We start from the raw sequence: 24,152 nt of genomic DNA, 5'->3' as shown, positions 1-24,152 counted from the left end.
GCTGCTCTCAGTCAGTTCATTTGCAGCATTACTCTTCTTATCAGGTAGCTCATTAGTTAAATATGAAAACACTACCAGTAGTCAACAAACTTTTATGTTGTAATATATGGTAAAGTTATTATTTTTCATTTTTAAATGTGGATCACATTTGATAATGTATTGGTGAGAAAAAATATATAATTTTTCTTAATTTTTATCATTTTAATATGTAAAAATGGAAGATATTATAGATTCATCCATATTTTATAGCCAAATATAGAAAGAAACTTGTGAAATTCACCAGAGGACTCATGAGAATATAACTTTTGGTATAAAGGTTGCTTTAGTTCAAAGTACTTAAAAGACAAGCTCTGCCCAAATGTCTGCATGTTTGCCTTTTATTAATGCTTAAATTAAGTTTCACTGTCTTGACAGTTATTTTGAACTGTTGATTCTCAAAAATCCTTTCAGTACCATAGCTATCGTAAGTCAGAAAGTTAAATTCATAAGAACTCTCCATAGATGTACATATTTACTGAAGTACATTAACAAAAGGCTTCAATTTAACTTTTCAACATAGAATTGATACTGTAGCGAGAGGACTTATTTTTTGCCCTCTTTAGGTTTTTCTGTCTGGTCCTGATGAGAACCAATGCTACCATGAAATCTGATTTAAGCACTAATAAAAGTGCAAATATATGGGCTTCTGGGCAGGGGTTATATATTTTAAGTAGTGCAAACTAAGGCAATTTTGAAACGTAAATTTTTGAATTTAAAAAAAAAAAAAAATTGGAACTATTTTCTGGTAAATAAAATTTACCAGAAAGCTTTTGAATTTTTTAAATTTACCAGTTCTTTCTATATTTGGCTATGAAACCAATGAAACCTTTCAGCTCTCTATACTTCTTACTTCTGTAATGATAATTTTAATGTGTCCACTTTAACTTCAAGATGAAAATAAATCAATCCAAAGTTCGGAAACAGTTTAAAAAATGTAAAATTGAGGAAACACCACTGCAGTTATTGTCCAAAGCAGATTTCATATAAGGAATTGAACACTGGACTGTTAAGGCATTTAGAATGTATAAACAAATCACATTTAACAACAAAGGCTGAGGAAAATACAGAACCTTCAAGTAGCTCAAAAGAATTAAAGCTCATCAAGACAATTTAAAACTTTCGTAAAACAAGATTTTGAAAATTAAGTGACATTATATCTAGATTGGCTGCCAAAGTTGAAATTTCAGTTTGAACAATTGCCAATGGGTCTTTTATATGCAAATTAATTTCAAAGTAGAATTGAATATTACCAAAGAACCAGCGAAATAACTTCTATGAACATAAAAAAGAAGAGCAAATATCAAAATTAAATAATTAGAATTGGATAACCATTTTAATAATACTTTGGATCAGTGAACCAGCATTGGAAATAAAATATATTTCAGATGACAAAAATTTTCAAATTAGGATTACTTTGTATACATCAGATGAAATGTTCTCTAGTTAATATTCAAAATATTGTGAACTTACAAATGCAAATATTTGGAATAATTATGAAAAACATATGTGGCAATAACAACATATGGATTGAAAATTTAGACTTGAAAGCTTAGTGAAAATTTACTGTAGCTTAATTACATATGCATTGATGCATTTAATAAAAACACATATGCAATTCATCATTTTAAAAGTATTTAAAAATTTTCATGAGCAAAACTGTATAGCCCTGAGAACAGAAAAATAGCCTTGACTCAAAAACCCTAGTTTTGTATAACTTCAGGAACATTAAATTTCTGATACATACCATCAATGGATGTATAGGAAAAACTTTTTCTGCATGTCAACTGTCTTCTGATGACTTCAAAAAATTCCACCATTGCTTCCTTAGTGAAACATTCTTAGGGGTCATAGGCAAAAGTCTGTCGACCCATTTTTAATGTTTCCAATATCACTATTTAAATTGCCTGTCATCCAAGGTTATTATACCTACTTCTTCACTGATCACAACTGCCTGAATATAAGTGATAGGTAACATCTCATATGTTATTATCATCTTAGTTTCAGTACATTGATAGTGCCTTTCTTGAATTCTGCTAACGTTGGATTTCAGTTTATTCCAGTAGTTGACTTTCAATGTTCACCCCGGTTCCCTGATGAAAACAGTCCTGCTTAACCAGGAGGAATGAAATTTCTTGCTGTACCATCACTATCTTTTGGTTTAAGCCAAATACAGGATACAATTTAGTTGCTAAACCCCAAATTGCCATTTCCTCCTTTCATTTAGTATCCAGGTAGATATTTTCTAATAGGATATACCACAAGGTGAGGATGGTTCAGTTCTCCACATTCATTAAAAGGCTACATAATAGTTCTTTAATTTTGCCCCTTAAGCAACCACGTTTATCACTTTAAATGATAAAATAACTTATTATTAAGCAGGACTTTTTTTGTGTGTGTGTGTTAACAATTACATAAGTGTTATCTGTGAAAAAAAGTTTCTCCCTTTTTATCTGTATACTTTAATATAGCATAAGCAATTTGTGTCATTTATTAGAAGCAATTAAAGCACTGCTTTACAATTTAATTTAAAAAAAAAAAGTTGTTCTGCATTTAGTATCTGGCCTGGTTGGCCAAGTGGTTAGTGTATCTGCTCTCAAATCAAAAAGCTGTGGATTTGAATCCCACCAGGGACATAGATGCTTGTGATTGTCCTACTAACTCTTTGGGGAAAGGGCATCTGCAACACTACCACTTCTTCTAGCAGAGGATTTCACTCCCAAAACCCAATGAGGTATGGGAGTGACCACACAGTGTCAAAATGATATCATGCGAATAACTAACTGTATTTAGCATTTGCAAGGATGAATATTTGATCATGCCGGCCTGGTTGGCCGAGTGGTTAGCATATCCGCTCTCCAGCCAAAAGGCTGTGGGTTCAAATTCCACCATAGGCATGGATGTTTGCGATTGTCTGTGAAAATACTAGTGGTGGTGGTTGGTGGTAGATGGTGTTGGTGTAGATGAAGGTAGTCCTCTCCACTCATGCCAGAATTCTACCCTTCACCAACTTTTCAATACCTTACCACTATTCCTGAAATACTAACTGATCTGTAATTTGTCATTTCTGTCTTGGAGCCTCCTTGATGTAATGGAACTATCCTACCCACTTTCCACTCTTACATGAACCTTGCCAGAACTGCAACTTAAAAAAATTAAACAGTTTGGTCGGTAGCACTGCCAGTTCTCCTACACATTCTCTTAACACAAGGGTCAACATACCACCTAATCCTACTGCTGTATTCACATTGATATTTATCAATTTGGCCATTTGTCTACCTCAAGTTTTGCATGCGATAGATAAACTGGAGATTGAGAAATATCAGTCACATCAGCAGCTACAATATTTCCACCTAGATGATATAACTATGCAAATTGATCATCCAACAACCCAACTATTTCTTCTGCATCTGCAACTTTTTTTAACATTGAAATTCATTAAAGTTATCCTTCCACAACATTCTTCCTCATACTTGCTACATAAGAAAAAAACTCTTTATGATTACCCTTCACCTGCTTGGCTGATTTCCCATAACTCTCCTTACCATGCTAGTCACCATTCTTGTTTATGCTTTTTTTGCCCATGGGCATGCTGATCACTCACCCCTTTATATTCCTTTCATAATATTTTCTTTTTTTTTTCAGAGTTCCCACTTTACGATACCATGCACTCGTTGTTAAATGAGTGATTGAATAAAGGAATTACCCCTTTTATTTACCCTCCTGAACCTGGATACGCGGTCTGATACAACTTTCCTCCAACAAATCTTTAATATCATTCGTGCAGTGCCCCAAGCTGCCCTACATTTGCCATAATTGCCTGCTTTGTACTTTCACATATACCCTTCTTAAGTGAGAACTATATGTTTAGCAACCTCCTAGGATACTGTATGGTCGTTATCCACAATCAGAGGTAGAGTGAATACCTTTGTTATGGATACAACTTCTAATGCTAACCAGATCCAGACCCGCATTCTCAAAAACGCCCATATCCCCTCTCACATGCTGTGTAATGTAATTATCCCATAGTAAGTATATAAATTCCATTTCAATCTTGCTACATGTCCTTTCCTACCTCCAACCTATATTCCCCTAGCGGAAGTTCTCCATGATAATTGCTTAGTCTGCACTCGTTGTGCTTCTGTTATCTTTTCTGAAGTGACCCCACCCCCCAAAAAAAAACACAGGAACCAAAAAAAAAAAACACTCATTGACACAATGAAATGTGTCAATGAGTGTTCCATCCTAAGTATATTAGGACAATATCCTAATTTACTTAGGATGAAATATTTACTTAGTGAAACTTATTATTGTGGTTATTACGTGTGTTTGTAAATTTGGTCATGAATTCTCCACAGGTAATAAGAAAATGGTGATCATTATGGCAATATAGACTGGAATGATGAAATAGCAACTGAAAGTAAAGAAAATGAGTTTCTTGAGTTTTTGATGGATAACTACCTCAGACAGTATGTAACAGAGGGCACATGAGGATTGAGGGTCTTGGATTTGGTCATCTCACCAGAGGATGTAATTATAAATGAGGTGTCAAATCAACCACAAATTGGTGAGAGTGGCCATGAGGTGATTACCTGGGTGGTTGCCAGCAGTGTGAGGACCTATGTGAGAAAAGTGTATATGTGGAACTACAAGGGGGGGGGGTATGAAGAGCTCAGGAGACAGCTGTCTCCTGAGCTCTTCATAACTGTATTTCTTCAGAATACATTCATAAATGTATTCTGAAGCTGTCTCCTGATTTTCAAAAACTATCTAGTAGATGCAATGTCTAAAGGTATCCAAGGGTAAATAAGTTAGGTATGAGATGGATGAATAAAGAGAAGCATGTGATACAGAGAAAAAGGGCATTATGGAGGCAGCATAAGAGTAGTGGAAATAACCAATTTCATGAGGTTTACAGAGACCAGGCAAGGTGGGTGACTTGGTTGGTGAGGGTAGCTAAAGTGAGGTATGAACAGCAGTTAGATAATGAAGCCAAATATAATCCTAAGGAGTTCTTCTGATATGTAGCCAGCAAAAGAAAGAATGATTATGGAAGGATGACAATGATTGGAGAAAATGGTATAAAGACAGCTGTTGCGAAATGTGTGGTGGAGATACTTAATGAGCAGTTTATAAAGGTCTGTCAATCTTGTGAATGTGACTTCATAGAGAGATTGAGAGCAGTTGATGATGGGGAGGAGAGACTGACTGCAAGTGTGCAAGAGGTGTATAGGGAGTTGAGCAAACTAGATATTGATAAGGCTGTGGGACTTGATAATATTTCACTACATATTCTGAAGGAATGTGCCAGGGAGTTGACACCGGCCTTGACATATTTTTTTAATACGAGTCTTGCACTCGGTCAAGTTCCTAAGGAGTAAAAGGAGGGCAAGATTGTGCCACTTCATAAAGGATGTGATAGATCTCAAGCATCAAACTATAGGCCTATCTGTGTGTCAGGAGGTTAAGTTGTTGGAGAAGCTTGAGAGAACTAGGATCCAGAATTGGGTTGACAACAACGGCATCATCTTTGGTGGACAGCATGGATTTGCTAAAGGGAGGTCATGTTTTAGTAATCTACTTACTTATTACATTAATATACTTGGATTTTGCAAAGGCTTTTGATAGATTACCTCATGATAAGTTGACAGCCAAACTGGAGTGAATGGGGTTGGAAATTAGATTAGTGCATTGGATTGGAGACTGGCTATCTGATAGGTATCAACAAGTTGTTTATGGGGGAGCAATATCGAGATAAAGGAAAGTCACACTAGAGTGACTCAAGGGTCTGTTTTAGGGCCATTACTGTTTAAATTGTATATTAATGATGTTGGTGAAGATTTGGATGGAGATATTCAGTTGTTTGCAGATGATGTAAAGTTGGGATGAACCATGAAGAGTAGAGAAGATGCTATGGCCTTACAAGAAGACTTGAATAAACTGAGTGATTGAGCACGGGAATGGGGATGAGAGTTCAATGTTGCAAAATGTAAGCTTTTAAAATTTGGAAAACAAAGATGGGATGCAGAATTAATGCTTGGTGAGGATATATTGTTGGAGGTAGAGAAAATAAGAGATCTGGGGATGATAGTGGATAAGGATCTGAAATTTAGGGGACACAGTCAAAATTGTGAAGACAACACAAAGGCTTCTGGGAATGATGCAGAGGACACTGACTTGTAGAAGTAGGATGATTCTTGTTTCATTGTATAAGGCTTTGATTAGGCCACACATGGACTATTGTGCCCAGATTTGGTCACCTGGTTTTCAGAAGGACGAAGAGATGTTGGAACGGGTCCAAAGGCGACCGACTAAGGTAGTTTCTAACCCTAGGAATGTCGAGTATGAGCAAAGATTGAGAAGATGTACTTTGCAGAGTCTGGTGGACAGGAGGAAAAGGGGAGAAATGATAGAGACCTACAAGTTGGTAAGGGGTTGTTATAGGATCAATGCTGGAGAATTTCTACAGAAAATAGTTGGGGATCGGGGGGGAACCAAAAGTCATCCCTGGAAACTGTATAAAGAGGGTGTGAGTAGGGGATTGAGGGGCAGGTTTTTTTTCATGCAGAGTTGTGAATGATTGGAATGCCTTGCCTGAGAGTGTGGTGTCTGCAGGGAGTTTGAGTGTGTTTAAGACACGGTATGATGAGCTGTGTGTGTGTGTGTGTGTGTGTGTGTGTGTGTGTGTGTGTGTGTGTGTGTGTGAGAGAGAGAGAGATAAAAGGACCTCCCAGATGAATCTGATGTTCTAAACGATGAAACATTTTTATCTAGGTCATCTGAATCCTGAGGGATGTGTTAATCCTTTTCAAATGATCACTCTTAGGGGAGATAATGTGTGAAAATATCCACTTCATAGTGATTGTTTCTTTAATTCTTTTCCTTCGTTATCCTTCCTAAGAGTGATCATTTGAAAAGAACCAACAGATCCCTTCATGATTCAGACGGCTTAAATAAAAATAAAAAGCTTATACTGAACAAATTTGAATTACATCATTTAGAACATCAGACATTGATGGCATCAGAATGCTCACTCACAGGAGGATTGACATTATTATTATTATTACCCCAAGACCTCATGGAGTCAGATCCATCAGACAATTAGTCAAAAAGCAATTTCAGCAACAAAGGAAAGATCCACTCACTGACACAATGAAATGGAAGAATATACTTGTGTATGTGTGTGGTGAAAAACAGTGCTAAAATATTATATCTCTGTTACCTACTTCTTTTGTATATATTTTTTGTCCAGATTTGGCCATGAATGCTTCATAATGTTAGCAACTACAATAAAGAAAATTTATTTAACAGATTTCTTTAAACAGTTTATAAATTTGTTATAAAAATAAAATAAAATAAAAATTTATTATATAAATTAAAAGATATTATATAAAGCAATTATATTTGAAATGTAACTTGTTTTAATATTCTGTATGGGATATATAATTCCAGTACTTATATTATATTGCACAGATCTGTTTTCCTTTTACTAAGATCGTACTGTCCTATCATGAAGTTAGAACTATGATGACAGCTGCAATTAATATGAGTACAGCATTGTGGTATTCAAGGAAAAACAAGCAAAGATTATTAGTATCTGTTCAAACAAAACGCAAGTTAAACCAGAGACGTCGTGAGGAATTTTGGCGCTTATGGCCAGGAAAGAAAATTGCGGCATTCTACAAAAAAAAAAAAAAAAAAAAAAAACCTTTAAAAATCTAAATTTTTGCGCCTATGGCCAGAGCCACATTGGCCATAACCTCACTACGCCTCTGAGTTAAACACATTTTTCATTTGTTTCTGTTATCTAAAGTGTCACAGGAATTTCATGTATAAACAAAGAACATTGCTTTGTTCAGTGAAAATTATGCCATTATTTATTATCATCATCTGACTTATCATATTCATTATCATATTATCATCATTATCATATCATGGAGACTCTTCATGGGAGGTATACACCACTGCACACAAAGCTCATCCAACCATGCCTTAAACTAATTCGATGTGTCTATATTCACAACACACTCAGGCAATGCATCGCACTCTCCATGCAAAGAACCTGCTCCTCACTCCTCTGCACACACCATCCTTATACAGTTTCCAGCGATGGCCTATTGTTCTACCTCCCCTCTCATTCTATGAAAAATCTCTTCCATGTCAACCTGATAACAACCCCTGACTAACTTATATGTCATCATATTCCCCTCCCTCCCTCTTCCTCCTATTTACAAGGATTTGCAACTTACAGTCTCTCAATCTGTCCTCGTACCCCACGTTCCAAAGACCACTGATCACCTTTGTGAATATTCTGTGGACCCTTTCCAACATATCCACATCATCATGAAAAGCTGGCAACCAAATCTGTGCACAATAATCCATATAAAGTCAGATCAATGCCTTGTACAATGGCATTGGTTACCTGGTTTGCATGGAGATGAGAATATATTAGACAGGCATTTAGAGACAACCGACTATGGTGATTTTCAGGCTGTGAAGAGTAAGAAGATAGAGTAAAGGAATGCCATTTATCGAGCCTCCTGAACAGAAGAGGATATGATCAAGATATATAAGTTAAAAGAGATTGTTACTGGATTAATTTGGAAGAGAATTCTCAAACAATGGAGAGACAGAGGTAGAACAAGATGCCCTGGAAACTGTATAAAGAAGGTGAGGAACAAGTTCATTGTATGGAGAATGGCTGACAAGCAGAATGCATTGCAGAATGGTGAGCACGGAAAAGTTGAATGAGTTTAATGCACAGTTTGATGAGCTCTGTCCATGACAGCAGGGACCTTCCACAATGAGTCTTGACTCCATGAAGGTCAGATGTTAATGACATTGCAACTAATAAATAAAAACAGAAGCAAAACTTAGCAATTTAAAATGCTTGATTTAACTTCAAACTGGTCTCGTATCAAGCGGATTCCTATGCTAAAACATGGACAAAAAGTGTATCCCTATGAGTTCATTTTATCATTAGTATGATTGAAAGAATAGGCTAACAATACCCACAGTCACAGATATGTTGAATGTAGTATCTTTAATTCATCTTTTCAATATTGTTAATAATGTATGATTAGATGCTACATACAACTAAGGTTAATCCTTTATAAATTAGAAACATTCCCTTACCGAAATTCTGTTATATAGTTTCTATAGCAAAGAATATCACTGCACTCTTTTGCTATATGGTCTTCTATACAGCAAAACAGTAGCAATTAATAGGCTAAATTCAGATCAATATTATACATTACTCAACTATACAGAGAGATTAGAGAAAAAAACTTCCCAGAAGACTGCATTATATACTGCACATGAAATTCACATCCCACCTATATACAACTGAATAATGTGCATAAATTATTTGAGGAAGATACATCTAGAGAAGATATTATTCCTTATGCTTTCCTTGAGATGAAAAAAAAAAAAAAAAAAAACATTCACTGTAAAAGAGAAGTATATCCTTTCTTACTATTGTTATTGCCAATATCTTATCCTTTTAAACAAGATTAATACATACAAACTGTAACATCCAAGTCAATCTTCTAAATCTTTTCTTGATAAAAAAATTCTGTAATAGAGAATTCTATACCTTGGATATGATCATAATTATTTTGCTATTCCCACACCCTCCAAAGATTGTGTAAGGTAAAGGATCAAACAAGAATATAATTTCTTGTCAAGTATAATTTACTTTGTAGCCAAGTGAAAAAACTTCCTACAACTATCTCTATCCAAAGAATCTTAATAATAAGATGATATACCTTTTTACTACTTTATATAAGTAAAACATAAGGCTTCTAAATTGATTCAATCTTAGTATTTTCCTGGGTCTGAATCCCACTGATGGTAGGCTTGCTTCCTGGGGAGAAGAGTGGCTCTACCTCAGTTGGAGGTTTTTGCCTATCACAAGGTAAAGCCACAACTGAGCCTCCTGCCCTGGAGTACTTCAGGTCAGGAGTGATGAGTTTAGTAGTAGTCCTTTCATGTCACCTAGTGAAATTAAGAGTGATCTTGTAGATCACTAAAGTTTTTGAAGAGGTGCCCTTCACTTTAGCAGCACTTTAATGAAGGTCAAAACTGGTCTAGGTAGTGATCCTTCCCATAATGCATCCAAAAGGTTTACATTATGGGATAATAATGCAATTGATGCCAAGTCATCATTCACATATTTAGACTCACCTGTAATCACTGATTCAGGCAAAGGCAATATTCCAAATTTTTCAGTGTTCGTGAAAAGAGAAAATTGTAATATGATGTGGTGTAAATAACGCTGTGTTGAACATATAATACAAAACAGTGATGATTAAAGAATAAACTGAAGCAAAGTTTATTTTAGATATCTGAATGAATTATGCAACTCCAAACTAAAGACCAAAAGATCTATGTGATCCATGCACACTATTAAATATACATTTCTAAAAACATTATCCCACATAATAAAAGTGCATAATCTATTTTATGGGAAGGCCTATCTTTATGAGCATCCTCTTTTATTAAATCAATTCTACAGATAAAGTAGTATTTCAAATTTAACCATTTAAAACAGTCATAATTCCTAAGTACGACAAGGTTTGATGTTCCTAGTCTATCCTAAAGCAAGTCCCAAACAGAACAAATTGAGATGATAAAGGATGAAATAAGAACATCAAACCATATTAATGTTAAGAGAACTATTTTAAATAATTACATTTGAAATGTGATTTGCTGAAGAGTTGTTCTGATCAAAAGGGGGGAGGCAAATATATAGGCCTTGCCATAAAAAATTAAGACATATCTCAGCAAAGCAATGCATATAATGGCATGAATATAATGTTCATAATTTCTTTTTGTTTGAATTTCATACACTATAATTACAATGAAGCTCACGAGAATATGAAGAGCAGGTAACAAGAAAGTCAGTTTTTTTTTCAATTTCAAGAATAGATGAATGCAGTTTACATTCATATTTGTGATATGTTATTCATTTCTTATTCTACAGAAACTTCTAAGATATTTAAAAAAATCTTAATTTTTTTAGCATCTTGTTAACCATCATTCTGTTTCCCAAATTCTCTGTCCTTTAATTATAAGATGTTTTTAATTTTTATCGCGTGAATTTTATTTCCAGATTCTTCGTTTTGTCTGTTTATAGTAAACAAGTGTTGACTTCTGTTTAGCATGTACTACGGTTTGTTTGATTGAGAACTGGAAATATAAATATTTTCAATGTTTAAAGTAATATATTCAAATAAAATGGCATTCTGAATGCTGTTGTGAAAAATAAATTTTATTTTCAATCAATGAACACTTTGAATAGGTGCCACAACCCTGTGGTCTTTCTTTAATATGCAGTTATTGACCATTTTAAGGTAAGGAAACTTGCACACTTCAGGATGTCAAAAAAATTAAATAACTTACTTTGAAGTAGCCTCCTTCGTAAAGGGTATCTGGTGGACCAAAGATTGCTACCTCCCACTCAAAGAGATTATCCTCATTTAGTAGTTTAACGCGAAATCCTTCAACGGGTTCTTCTTGAAGACTTTTGAACTCCAAAGCAAGTGCTCTTACTGCACTGCCAGTGGGTTGTTGTGCCATTTCTACCTTTTGATATTTGTTGAATTAAGTACGCTTATATAAACCAAATATATAAAAGGACATCAAAAATGAAAAACACTATATACAGACACAATTCTTAAATTGGTAAAGTCAATTTTTTGTACTGTACTGCATGAACGCTGAAAGAATAAGCATCTCTTCTCTGCGTCAAAGAGAACATGGGTTTTAGTTCCTATGACGTCACCGGAAGCCAATACCAGAGTAGATATAGTAGTTCATTGAAACGAATGGCTTTAACTAGTAATGACTATGATCATCTTTTTAACTTATTGCACTTTCGGCGTAAAAATAAATAAGCGTGTTATAAGTCTTTAGCATCTGTTTATCATATTTAAATGTAACTTCAAATATGTGCTTCATTCATTCTCGCCTTGAAATACTTTCAACAGGATACTGAAATTTAAACATTTGTTGTCGGTATAATGTGTGTTAATAATATCTCCGTAGACGTTTGTTCAGTAATGACTTCTTCAATATTTTGTTTTGTGTAGCAATAGTGCCCGTAATTTTGATTTAGACACGTGCTACGCTTCGTTATTGTGTTTGTTTCTGCGAAGCATGAAAGTGTCGAAACACAACATGGCTGCAAGTTTGTCAGCTCAGGAAGAACAGGTAACATTTTTAGTGCTGCTGGCTCACACATTTAATTAAGAACATCTAAACAAATAAAATATAATTTTCAAAAGATTTTTCTTTAAATTATTACTTTATAACATTCCCTTAAAATGAACTGGTTAATATACTACATATATCATAGTTAACAGTAAGGCCACTTGGGTGATGCAATTTTAAATTGTTCAGACTTTGCGTATCGTCAATAATATAGTTTCATATGGTCTAATCCACATATATACACACACACATATATTACATAGTCATTGTTATGCAGTTATTTTTAATTAAAAAAATGCTCAGTCGTGTATGTAAGGCTGACATACCAACGAAACTAATGTTCATTAAATTGTAGTACTGTAGTAGTGATTAACTTATTACGCTGATTAACTTCCATTCTGTAAGAACCCGAACGGAATTCTTATTCCATCCCTAATCATTACAAGACATTTAATATGAGATCTGTATTAGTTAAAATTTTGGAAAAACTCATTAAGCAGGATTAAAATTCATTATTAGTGCAGTTCTCAGCCTCCAAAAATTTGGTGTTTTCTGTTCAAGATGCTACTTTTCACCTATACAACTGCTAACTGTATACAAATCCTAATTTGCCTCATATGTTAAGTTTATCATATTACCTCTGGCATGAAATGTCATATCCAAAAAATGTGCATATACTGGCCTTGTGGAAGGAACTCTAAGATGTGCAGTAGTAATATTACTTCCAAGCCTCCATAGAGTCTGAAGACTTATTGCACAAAGTTGAACACTTGCATTTCCACATTAACTACCATACCTTGCCTTGAAGATATTCAGCATTGATGAACTCATCACCCACTTCTGAACTACATTCCACTCATTCATCACATGCCATACAAAAAAAGTCTCTTCTTTTTCACTTCATTACTCACATGACCTTCTAATTTGCCAGCCTGGTTGGCTGAGTGGTTAGTATCTCTGCTCTCCAGCCTAAAGGCTGCAGGTTCGAATCCTGTCGTGGGCATGGATGTTTATGATTGTCTGTGAAAATACTAGTGGAAGTGGTTGGTGGTAGATGGGGTTGGTGTAGATGTAGTTAGTTGTGGTTATTGGAGTGGTGGAGACGGAGAGTTGTAAGAATAGATGCCCTCCCTTGATGAGTCTTTGGACTCGCTGGAGGTGTCACGTAATAATAATAATAATAATGACCTTTGTTCCCTTTCCAGGGATGATCTCACATTCTCCCATTACCTTCTGCAGTAATTTCCCCTGTATCTTTCTGATATGCTCTCTTCTCTCCAGCTTATACATCTCAGTCATATCACTTCTCCTCCTGTCTTTCAATCTCTGCAGACTCATCCCCTTAATCTGCTCTCATACTTAGCATTCCAGAGTCCCGAGACTGTTATCCACCTCTGCACTCACTCTCTCTCTCTCTCTCTCCAATGTTTCTTATTGCCAATATAGCCAAGTGACCAGCTTTTTATGCAGAAATCCAAATGAAGCCTGATTAGAAAATTATACAGTGGGATTATCACCTTCATAATCATACCTGTGAAGGTTCTTTGCATTATGACAGTGATTTTCTGATAACCCTTACAACTTTCATGATACATTTCCTGAACTTCAGTTCCCTATCAACCAACATCTCCAGGTCCCTTGCCTTCTAAAGCAAAGTTCCTCCAATATGATAATCCTCATTCTATCTTCACTGGCCAAAGCATATAACTTTACACTTAGCAACATTGAAGTGACCTACCCATTCTTCATTTACATTCCCAAAGCACCAACCTATTCAAATCCTCTTGCAATTGTATCACATCAGAACTTTCTGACATTGATGTTCTTAATTTAGCATCATCAACAAACATCCGAATGTTTTCTCTCACACCCTGAATTATGTTATTGATATATAAATTTAACAACAATGGTCCCAGAATAGAACTCTGTACCCACTCAGTCTTCCTTTTTCAGGACACAGCATCTCCATACACATCTCACTGGTTTCTATCAATCGATCATCTCTGTAACCGATCTACCAACTGACTATCCATCCTCCCCATCCTGCTCAATTTTAACAGTAGTTTATCTTGTGGTAATCTATCAAATGCTTTATGAAAGTTAAGCATTTGAAATATAAAAATAAATTTGAAAGTTAAATAAACAGATAAATCACTGTATAAGCATCTCCTTTGTCTAATGTGCTAGTCACTCTATTATAAAATGTAACCAAGTTACTAAAGCAAGTTTCCCCCCACCTTTAACACACCCCATGCTTCTCTCTCTCAAATGATTTCTATTCTTATCAATACAGGTTTGTATTTGTCTGTCTCTAACCAGCCTCTCTAACATCTTCACCACCACTACACCTGATATGCATACTGCCCTATAGTTTGACATCACTTACTTAGATTTTCTCCTTTATGCAGTAGCACTACTTTTTTGCTTTCATTTTCTGGGACTTCCTGTTGCCAGTTCAACAACCAATTCAAAGACACTGCCAGCTTTTGCTTATTCCTGTGATATATGTGGTGATGTCTGATATTCCGCCTAGTCCTGCAGCCTTATATCCTCAAGGTTACTTAATATTCTAAACACTTCTTGAACTGTCAGTCTTCTGTATTCCTTCTTATTGTTATTCAACACTACTCTTAACTATCCTTTCGTTATATAAAATGCACTGACTTGCTCATTGAACAGTTTCACTACATCTTCAGTAGATGTGACCCATGTTCCATCTCCAGCAACTAAAGTCACTCTTCCATATTTACCCTTTCTTCTACTAGTGACATAATTGTAGAATTCCCTAGGGTTTTGTTTTACTGTTTTTTCGTGTGCTATTTTCTCCTTCCTCACTACAGCTGTTCTCACTACCTTTTTGTATCTCTTCCATAATATCCTCTTTCTCAGAAGCTCCTGCATAACTCCATGATTCATCCATTTTATGCCCACTTTATTTATCCTCCTAGCCTTAGGAATACAATCTAACGTTGCTGTAAGTGACTGATTTCAGACCAAGTCCTAGACATTGTAGATTTCTCTTCCCTTCAGTTGATCAAGCTTCACATCAAATATCTAAACTTTATGCTTATCTCACATCAAATGGCCTCAAAGTGATTGGGGCCACAGCTCTTCTGAAATCACCAGCAATAAAATAATCTTTTACTTTTTCTGTTTTTTCGAAAAATGCCATAACCATCATATTCTATTTTCATGAGTATGTCATTCTTCATTAACCATATTTATCAATGTCAATAATTTGTCGACTAACTAACTGTATCAAGGCCACAAACTTTGTACCCTTATTCTTAGCATTGGTGTATAACCACAGTAAATTTTCCATAGTTCCCTTTCCTTTGTACAATTGCTTACCCCATTCAAGTCCTTTGACTCTGTTGTTTCCATTGAGGACATCCCTTCATCCTTGTTATCTTTTTTTTTTTTTTTTTTTATCTCACACTGATTTAGTAGCTTAATACTCAGTCCACCATTTGGTGTTTGTTTCCATGACTGTCTCCTAACTCCTCCTCTCATCAGCAGTCTACTCAGCATCAGACTGCCATTCTCACTGAAATGCAGACCATCTACAGCAAGCAGCTCTCTCTCTCTCCCCCCCCCATCATGAAATTTATCCTATACATCCACATACTCAAGTCTTCCCTACTTGCACATTCTAGGCTGTCCTGCTATTCATAATAATCATAATCCTCCATAGTCCTGATATTCATAATAATTGCTCTTCTCCTCAGCTCCTTACTATTATTCCTTGGCAACACACTAAAAATTTTGCTTCTGTTTCTAGCAAGATGTGTGCAAATCCTGCACTACCTCGTTCACATTTTCTCGCAAAGCATTTGTTCCTACCAGCACAGTCAACTCTTCTGCACTTCTTGTCCTCTCCACAGCCTCAGTCACTCTTCCTGTTATTGCTTCTCTTAAACATACTTTCAACACCTGTTCCATTTCACATCATTCACCATAGAATTCCTATACATCTCTATTCTGCTTTTTGCCACTGCACTACATTCATTCATCTTTGAATAACTACCACTGACACATTCCTTCTTACGCCTCCAACCACCAGTCTTTCTCTAAATGTTCTCACTCTGCACATGTCTCAATTTGTTCCTCAAATCAATTCTGTTTTAATATGCCTACTTATGTTTTTATTTTTCATACTAGCTTCTTTTCCATTCTGCCTTTATTCATATACAGTTTCGCTGTTCTTCAGATCTTCTTTTGTCTTACTGCTCTCTGCTTTGTCATTCACCACATTCGTACCATATTTGCTGTTCCTGCCTTTTACTGTACTCGTGATCTTCGTGTTATTCACTCTATCATTGATTGCTTATTTCACCAGATCACTCGTTTTTTCATAACTTTCCTGCTGCTCACTCGCAAATCTTTCACATTCTCTCTCTCTCTCTCTTCACTATCAGATGAGCATTCATTCTTATTACATTCTCACTAATCTCATCCTTAGTCACCAATACATAACCATCCCTCAACTGCATTCAAATTACACTTCACACACACACACACACACACACACACACACACACACACACACCTACCTACCTACCTACCTACCATCTGCCTTCAAAATCCATAACTTATTCAATCCAGTGAGTACACATATCTCACCTCACATTTCACAAAACAGCTAAAATCAAAATTTAATGAATTTAATGAATGGATAAAGCAACTGCTTGTTTTTGATACTCCTTTCTAATTTTAATCTTTGTAACAAAATTGAAATAAACCAATACATATGCTGCAAGTACAATTTCTACAACAATTTTCATCAGAAAAAACTTAAAAAAAACCGCAGTTAAAAAACACACAAAAAAAAACATCTGAACTTGCAGCATTCTTCCATGAGTCTTCCTACTGAGTGTCCTCTTCTGGAGGTCAAGAGAAGATATGTCCTAGGGTTCAAATTGCATGTCCTGTGTTACTGGACATTCCATTCAATATAAGATAATGCTTATCATTCTCCCAACACCATGGACTATTTTGTGTCTTTCCCTCTGGATGAAATGTAGGTATCTGGTCTTCTCTTGATAACTGATCACGAGTTTCCTTTCCAATGAACTAACTTCACCCAACTCATCTCGGCGTCTGAGACTGAGTGTCTGCTGACATTTTGATGGTACTAAATCATTAGTCTATGATATCAGCTGTTGATTGACATGGAAAAAATGTCAGTAATTTTGGATGGCATAGGAATAAAGGCCTTCATTTCAGTAAGGATAATTTCCATTATTTGGTCTGAGCAAGTGTCTAGATCAGGAAAATGAAACAGTAATTGGACAGTGGAAAGGAGGAGTAGGAGTTGTGGAGATCATCCCATTTGGCACTTTAGTAATATCCAAGGACAAGCCAAGAATAGTTGTGAGAATGTCGTGATCTCTCACCAAAAGGAAAACTGAAATTTATGGCATATTTGGTAAGAAATCCTGTCAAGAAAAAAGTGTGTGTTATGATGATAATTATTCAGTATTTTGGTGTGTAGTTCGACCATTTTTGTTTGGTCATCACTAACTGCCACACCTCAATATCCCTCACCAGCCCATTCAGTGAAATTGAAGAAGCAAAGGTAGTTTGAGTTTTGGACATTGAAGCTGCTAAGGCCTCACTGTTCAGGCATCTGATCTGCAGAAAATTGAGTAGAGGTCAGAATGGTCAGCAGAATATGGAGAGTGAGAGACAGCAAATGAATGCGAACCCCATTTGGAGATTTCCTTGCAAAGTTTGGCAATGCAAAATCGTTGAGCCAGAGCAGATCAGATTGGGATGTGGGGGACTAAAAGTTAGCTTTCTTTGACATGGGATGTCACTTCAGATGTGTATGCACATGTGCCTCCTTTATGTGCAGAAAGAATTGTGAAGTGTTTGGGCATTTGAGCTGGACACTAGCTAAAGTTCTATTAGGAATAGCAAATTTGTATTACTACTTATCAGTATTCCCCTTATCATAGCAGCAATGCAATCTGTCCCTTGAACATTGCAACACTTGCAATGTGTTCAAGGGACACATTGCAAGTGTTCATTTATAAGTTTGGGAAAGGCTTTGATGGTGTTGGTTATTCATAATAGCTTCATGGTATAAATAACACCAATATAATTTATTGAACTTATTAATATTTCTCTGGTTTTCTACCCAGCATTTTCAGAGCACAAATTATAGCTATGACAAGTGCATGTCACTCAACTAGATCTTTGTAGAAACAATTTAAATTACACTGATAAAAACTATGTTCTAACCTGGCATCCTCTACAGGCTGGAGCAGATGAAAAGACTTGTTGAGTCCCTGCTGTCGCATGCAAAACTCATTGAACTGTGTCTAAATTCATTCATCGTTTCCCTACTTGACACACCCAGCACAGTTCATTCTGCCCATCAGCCACTCTTCATGTAAAGAACTTGCTCATTATACCTTGTTCACACCTTCTTTATACAGTTTCCAGGGATGGCCTTTTGTTCTACTGACTTCCTCCTTTTGTGAAAAATCCTTTCCACAGTAATCTGGAAAAACATAATCTGTTTATGGTTGTTTCAGTATGTTTCAATTGAAATAATTTTTGTTTTCATCATATCCCTCACTCCTATTTATGAAGCTGCAGATAGCATTCTCTCAATATGTCTTCATACTCCACCTTCCACACAGACTGAAATCATCTTACTCATTTATCTCTAGACCTTTTCTAATGTGTCCTTATCTCATCCTCATGAAAACCAGATAACTAAATCAGAGTTCAGTAATCTATATACAGCCATCATATCTCTCACTCCTATTTATGAAGCTGCAGATAGCATTCTCTCAATATGTCTTCATACTCCACCTTCCACAGACTGAAAACCATCTTACTCATTTATCTCTGGGCCCTTTCTAATGTGTCCTTATCTCATCCTCATGAAAACCAGGTGACTAAATCAGGGCTCAGTAATCTATATACAGCCTGGTTAAGGTTTTGTACAATGGAACCATAACCTCTTCAACATGGCAAGGTTCTCCTTATTGCCATGATCTGATGTCAACACACAGCTTAAGCAGTGTTAATGTCAGATCCTTTGAGGAAGATTAAACTAGACTTTTAGCTTTCACAGATGAGTGTTGCCAATTTAATGTTTCTAAGTACATTGTTTTGAAGGATTTCAGAAGTGTATAATGTAATACTTTATACTGTATGGGTGGAACTGTACTCTAATAGATGAATGATATTGTGATTTGGAGATGGTTGCTGACCAAGACCTGAAGTTCAGAAAGTGTATAGCAAGAATTGTTAAGACCACACATAGTATTGCTACTATACTAAAGAGATCAGCAACATGTAGAAATAAAGTGATTATTATTACATGACACCTCCAGGGAGTCCAAAGACTCATCGAGGGAGGGCAACTACTCTAGAACTCTCCATCTCCACCACTGAATCCGCCAACTACTGTGAACCACATCATCTACACCAACACCATTTACTGCCCACTATTAGTATTAGTATTTTATACTACTAGTATTTTGTTTTCCACTTTATTAGACTTGATCAGGCCACACATGGATTACTGTGCACATATTTGGTCACTTGGTTTCCATTACAATGAGGAAAATCTGGAGATGATATAGCGATGATTAATTAAGACAGTGTTTCCCAACGTGGGACATACGCCCCACAGGGGGCAATTTGAATATTTGGGGGGGGGGACTTGAAAATGATGTTGCATTCGTCACCTCATCACCGATATTGTCAAAAAATCACCATTGTCAGTGATAAATTGTTGATGTTGCAGCCCCGACTTTCCAAGAAAAAAAGCTGACAACACTAGTACAGCAGTCAACATAAATACAGTATCAAGAACTCTCAGTAAAGCAAAATGGTGAGTCTATTAGAATTTTATTCAACATAAAAGGAACAATAGCATGGCTTTCTGACGAGACAGAAACAAAATACCGAAATTCAACTAGTTTCTGCAAAAAATTACTGTTGCCCTTCCCATCGTCATATTTAGTTGAATATGGCTTGAGTGCTGTAAATGACTTCTTACTGAAAAAAGAAATCATCTGGATATCTCAAACTGTGGGGATTTGAGATTGAAATTGACTAAATTAGTACCTCAAATAAAAACTCTTTGCAGCAGACATCAAGCTCAAGGATCACATTAACCTGGATTTTATTTTCCCAAGTTCAGCTCGATTTATGTTTTATAATATACAAAGTGCAATTCCTTGAAGCAAGTCAAATTAAAAACAGTGTTTTTAATTTGACTTTCTTTTAATTTGAATTTGAATAAATAATAAAGGAACCTGTGTTCCTTTATTATTTAAAGTACCTATTTATATTATACTTTTACAGAACTTGGCTGACTATTATGCTCGGGGGGCATCAAAATCTTTGAGGCAAGGCACGATCCAAAAAATGTTGGGAAACACTGGCTTAAGAGAAGAGGTTGAGGAAATGTAAATTGCAGATCTTAGTGGACATGCAGAAAAGAGGTGATGTGATAGACTTATCTTGATTGAGGAAGCTTTATCAGATTAATACCGAATGTTATATATAAATATAACTACACCTAAACCTCTTTTTTTGCGAATTTTTTTATGGAAATTGGGATATCAAAAATAATTTTTTTTACGCAATTTTTATTCACTTTTACGCAACCAACCTAAAGTCTAAGTTAGGAAAAAATCCGTAATTCAAGAAAATTCTGAGAATTTTGTATAAATGCATTCTTGTTTCAATTAAGAAAATTCTGAGAATTTTGTAGAATTGCATTCTCGTTTCAATTAAGAAAATTCTAAATTCTAGAAAATTCTGAGAATTCTAATTTCTTATGAATTTCATTTATTGGGAATTCCCTGAATTACATAACTGACTGTGCATAAAAAGCAGTTCTTAGCAGTTTGAATTTGGTGTTTGAGTAGACAACACAGTTACCGCATTTTTTGCATTTGCATTTTTAAGTGAAATCAAAATAAAAATCACGTTATAAAATTAATAATTTTGCCAAGAAATATTAAATGGTAAGCTATATTCAATCTTTCATTTCATTAACCGAAGATTTTAATCCAGCCCTCACATGATGTTGCCGATAACCAAAAAAAAAAAGAAAAGGAAAGCCTTTTCCTTGTATATAAAAATTCAAATTTTAGATCATCTTCAAACTGGAGAAGGTGCGATGGCTGTGGGTAAGCATTTTGGAGTCCGTGAATCAACTGTCAGATCTATAAAGAAAAATTAAGAGGCTATTAGAAAAGCGGTATGTTCTTGTACAAAATCGAGTGCGAAATTATTATCATACACAAGAAAATTATCATACACACTTCTTCGGCCTGTTCTAGAAAAGGCCGAAGAAGCTTTAGTGATATGGATAGAAGATAATGTACAAAAAAGAATGCCAGTTGATGGAAATTCCATCAAGCAATCAGCATTGAGATTTTATGAACAGATTAAAAAACTGCAGCCAGATACTTTATCTCAATCGAAGAAAAAATATGAATTTCATGCAAGCAATGGTTGGCTTGCTAAGTTTATTAGAAGACATGCTCTTCATAATATAAAAATTAAAGGTGAAATGGCTTCTGCTGATGAAACAGCTGCTAAAGCATTTCCACAAAAACTTGCTAAAATAATTGAAGATGGAGGTTACACTTGTGAACAAGTTTGGAATATGGATGAAACCAGCCTTTTCTGGAAAAGAATGCCAAACAGAACTTATGTATCAAAAATGCAAAAAACTGTTGGTGGGTTCAAAGCAGCAAAGGATCGCATAACACTACTATTTTGTTCAAAAGCTTTAGGAGATCAGATGTTAAAACCACTGCTCATAATTCGATCATTAAGACCACGGACAATGAAAGGCATAGATTTTCAAAATTCGCCAGTTCATTGGATGGTTAACAAAAAAGCTTGGGTGACCATTGATATTTTCACTGAGTGGTTCCACAAACATTTTGTCCCAGAAGTTAGACACTATTTGAATGACAAGGGTCTCAAATTTATATTGTTTTTGATTCTTGATAATGCACCCAGTCATCCTGCCATACACCCAAATGTGCAATTTTTTTTTCTGCTGCCCAATACCACATCATTGCTACAACTTCTAGATCAGGGTATAATTGCGACTTTTAAAACATTATGTCAGACGAACATTTCAGTACATTTTGAACAAGCTAAATGATGATGAAACAGTCAGTTATGGATGTGTGGAAAAATTTTTCAGTTAATGGGTTGTATTGATCAGGTTCAATTATTGTTATCTGAATTTAGACCAGAAACTATGAATGCATGCATGCTGTAAAGCTATTTGGCCTGCATGTGTTGAAGAGAATGCTCCTGTTCCCTTCAATCATACTGCAGAATTCTCCAATATAATAATTTTGGCATGTGAAATTGGTGGAGAAGGATTTGATGATCTTACGTCGCCAGATATCGAAGAATTGTTGATTGATAAACTCTAAGACAAAATAGTGAAGATTGTTTCTGAGACTCCTGAAAGTGAAGAAGTTAATAATAATGATCAAGATAATCGGTTGTTAATGTCTTCATACAGAGAATTATATCGCGACTTATCTAAAGCATCAACACAGCGATTAATAACTGAGTTCATGCTTAAAACTACTGAAACAACCAGTAGTACTTTTGTTTAAGACATGACAAGAAGAATTCCACAAGTTGAGGAGGAAGTCGATGATGATAATACCATTACTATTACAGTCTCACGAAAACGAAAGCTTTTGTGTTTATTGTCAGAAACTGATAGCGAATAACAATTTTTTTATAGAATCCTTAGCAAACAACTGAAATGAATATGTTTTTTTAAAAGTTATTAAAATTCATTATATGTATGTGTTCTCCATGAAATGTAAATAAAAATCTTATGATCCTAACGAATTTAATGTTTGTTTGTTTTTCATTATTTTGCTTATATTTCAGGTTTGGAACCAATCTTCCCTTTTTCTATGGAGTCAGTAGTTCTTTTTACGTGAATTCTATTTATGCGTAATTTTTAGGAATGTATCTATCACGTAAAAAGAGGTTTAGGCGTATATAAGAAATTGAGGAGTAGATTTTTTTATAGTGAGGCAGGTGAATGACATGTTGTCCTAATTTGCAAATTGTGAATGAAAATAAAGTCAGTATTACAGTTGTTTCTTGCTGAATAAGAACTCCCAGTGAGTATTGACTAATCCATTACTAATGAGTAATAGATTCAATAGATCTCAGTGGAGATCTGTTGGTAATGTACAGTAAGTCACAAAGTATTTTCTGACTGACTAGTTAACCAGCTATGTTTATTGTCCATTATAGTAACATTCTAAATGAACTTATCAATGCAAAAATGAAAGTTCTCTTAGCTAGTAACAGTGTAAACGTGGGGGGGGGGTTCTCTGTCCTTTTATATTATCTTTATATTTTACCTCTTATTTTATCTCTTTCTTACATGTGCTATTGTAAACTTTCGTCTATATATATATATATTACTTTATGCTCTAACTCCTTTTCCACTTATTCTAACTGCCTTCCGCACTTGCCTTCTTATTCCTTGAACACCAGAAAATTTATTTGATAAGCTGCGCCACTGATGTCCGTTTTCTAGTAATAAGAAGTGGAAAATGCATCCAGTAGTCTTCCCTTTATATTCAAATTACCCCTGATTAATTAATATCTGCAGTTGTGGTCTACTATCTATCCTTTACTATCCTTTCTCCTGGGTTCCCACTAATTAGGCTCTAATATTTTTTGGAACAGTGCATCGAAAAATTAAATATCAGGCGACACTCTATTAACATTTAAACAACACATTTATTTACCATAAAACAATTTACACTATTATTCCATCAAAGAAAAAAATGCTTGCCTTAACTCTAAATAGCACAATTATGTTAAGATGCCCTTTCAATTCATGATAATCATGTCACATAAAT

General features: G+C 35.2%; 2 protein-coding genes across 2 annotated transcripts in view; one reads left to right on the top strand and one right to left on the bottom strand.

The window, feature by feature from the left end:
- LOC150098106 (ubiquitin-conjugating enzyme E2 R2-like) overlaps positions 1-11,769 on the bottom strand; it is a 112,603-nt gene extending 100,834 nt beyond the window's left edge. Inside the window, exon 1 of the mRNA XM_090406504.1 lies at positions 11,440-11,769. Within this exon, the coding sequence (XP_090262630.1) occupies positions 11,440-11,616 (177 nt within the window). The 5' untranslated portion in view covers positions 11,617-11,769. The remainder of the gene's footprint in view (positions 1-11,439) is intronic.
- A 169-nt stretch (positions 11,770-11,938) lies between these two features.
- Positions 11,939-24,152, top strand: part of LOC150098105 (tyrosine-protein phosphatase non-receptor type 9-like) — a 249,440-nt gene continuing 237,226 nt past the window's right edge. Inside the window, exon 1 of the mRNA XM_090406500.1 lies at positions 11,939-12,249. Within this exon, the coding sequence (XP_090262626.1) occupies positions 12,196-12,249 (54 nt within the window). The 5' untranslated portion in view covers positions 11,939-12,195. The remainder of the gene's footprint in view (positions 12,250-24,152) is intronic.

This window comes from Typopeltis vanoorti, chromosome 16, assembly GCF_054136105.1.
Source record: "Typopeltis vanoorti isolate ZY-2024b chromosome 16, IOZ_Tvanoo_1.0, whole genome shotgun sequence".
Lineage (NCBI taxonomy): Eukaryota > Metazoa > Arthropoda > Arachnida > Uropygi > Thelyphonidae > Typopeltis > Typopeltis vanoorti.
Note: the sequence above shows the minus strand (reverse complement) of the source record. Positions and strands in the feature narration are given on the sequence as shown.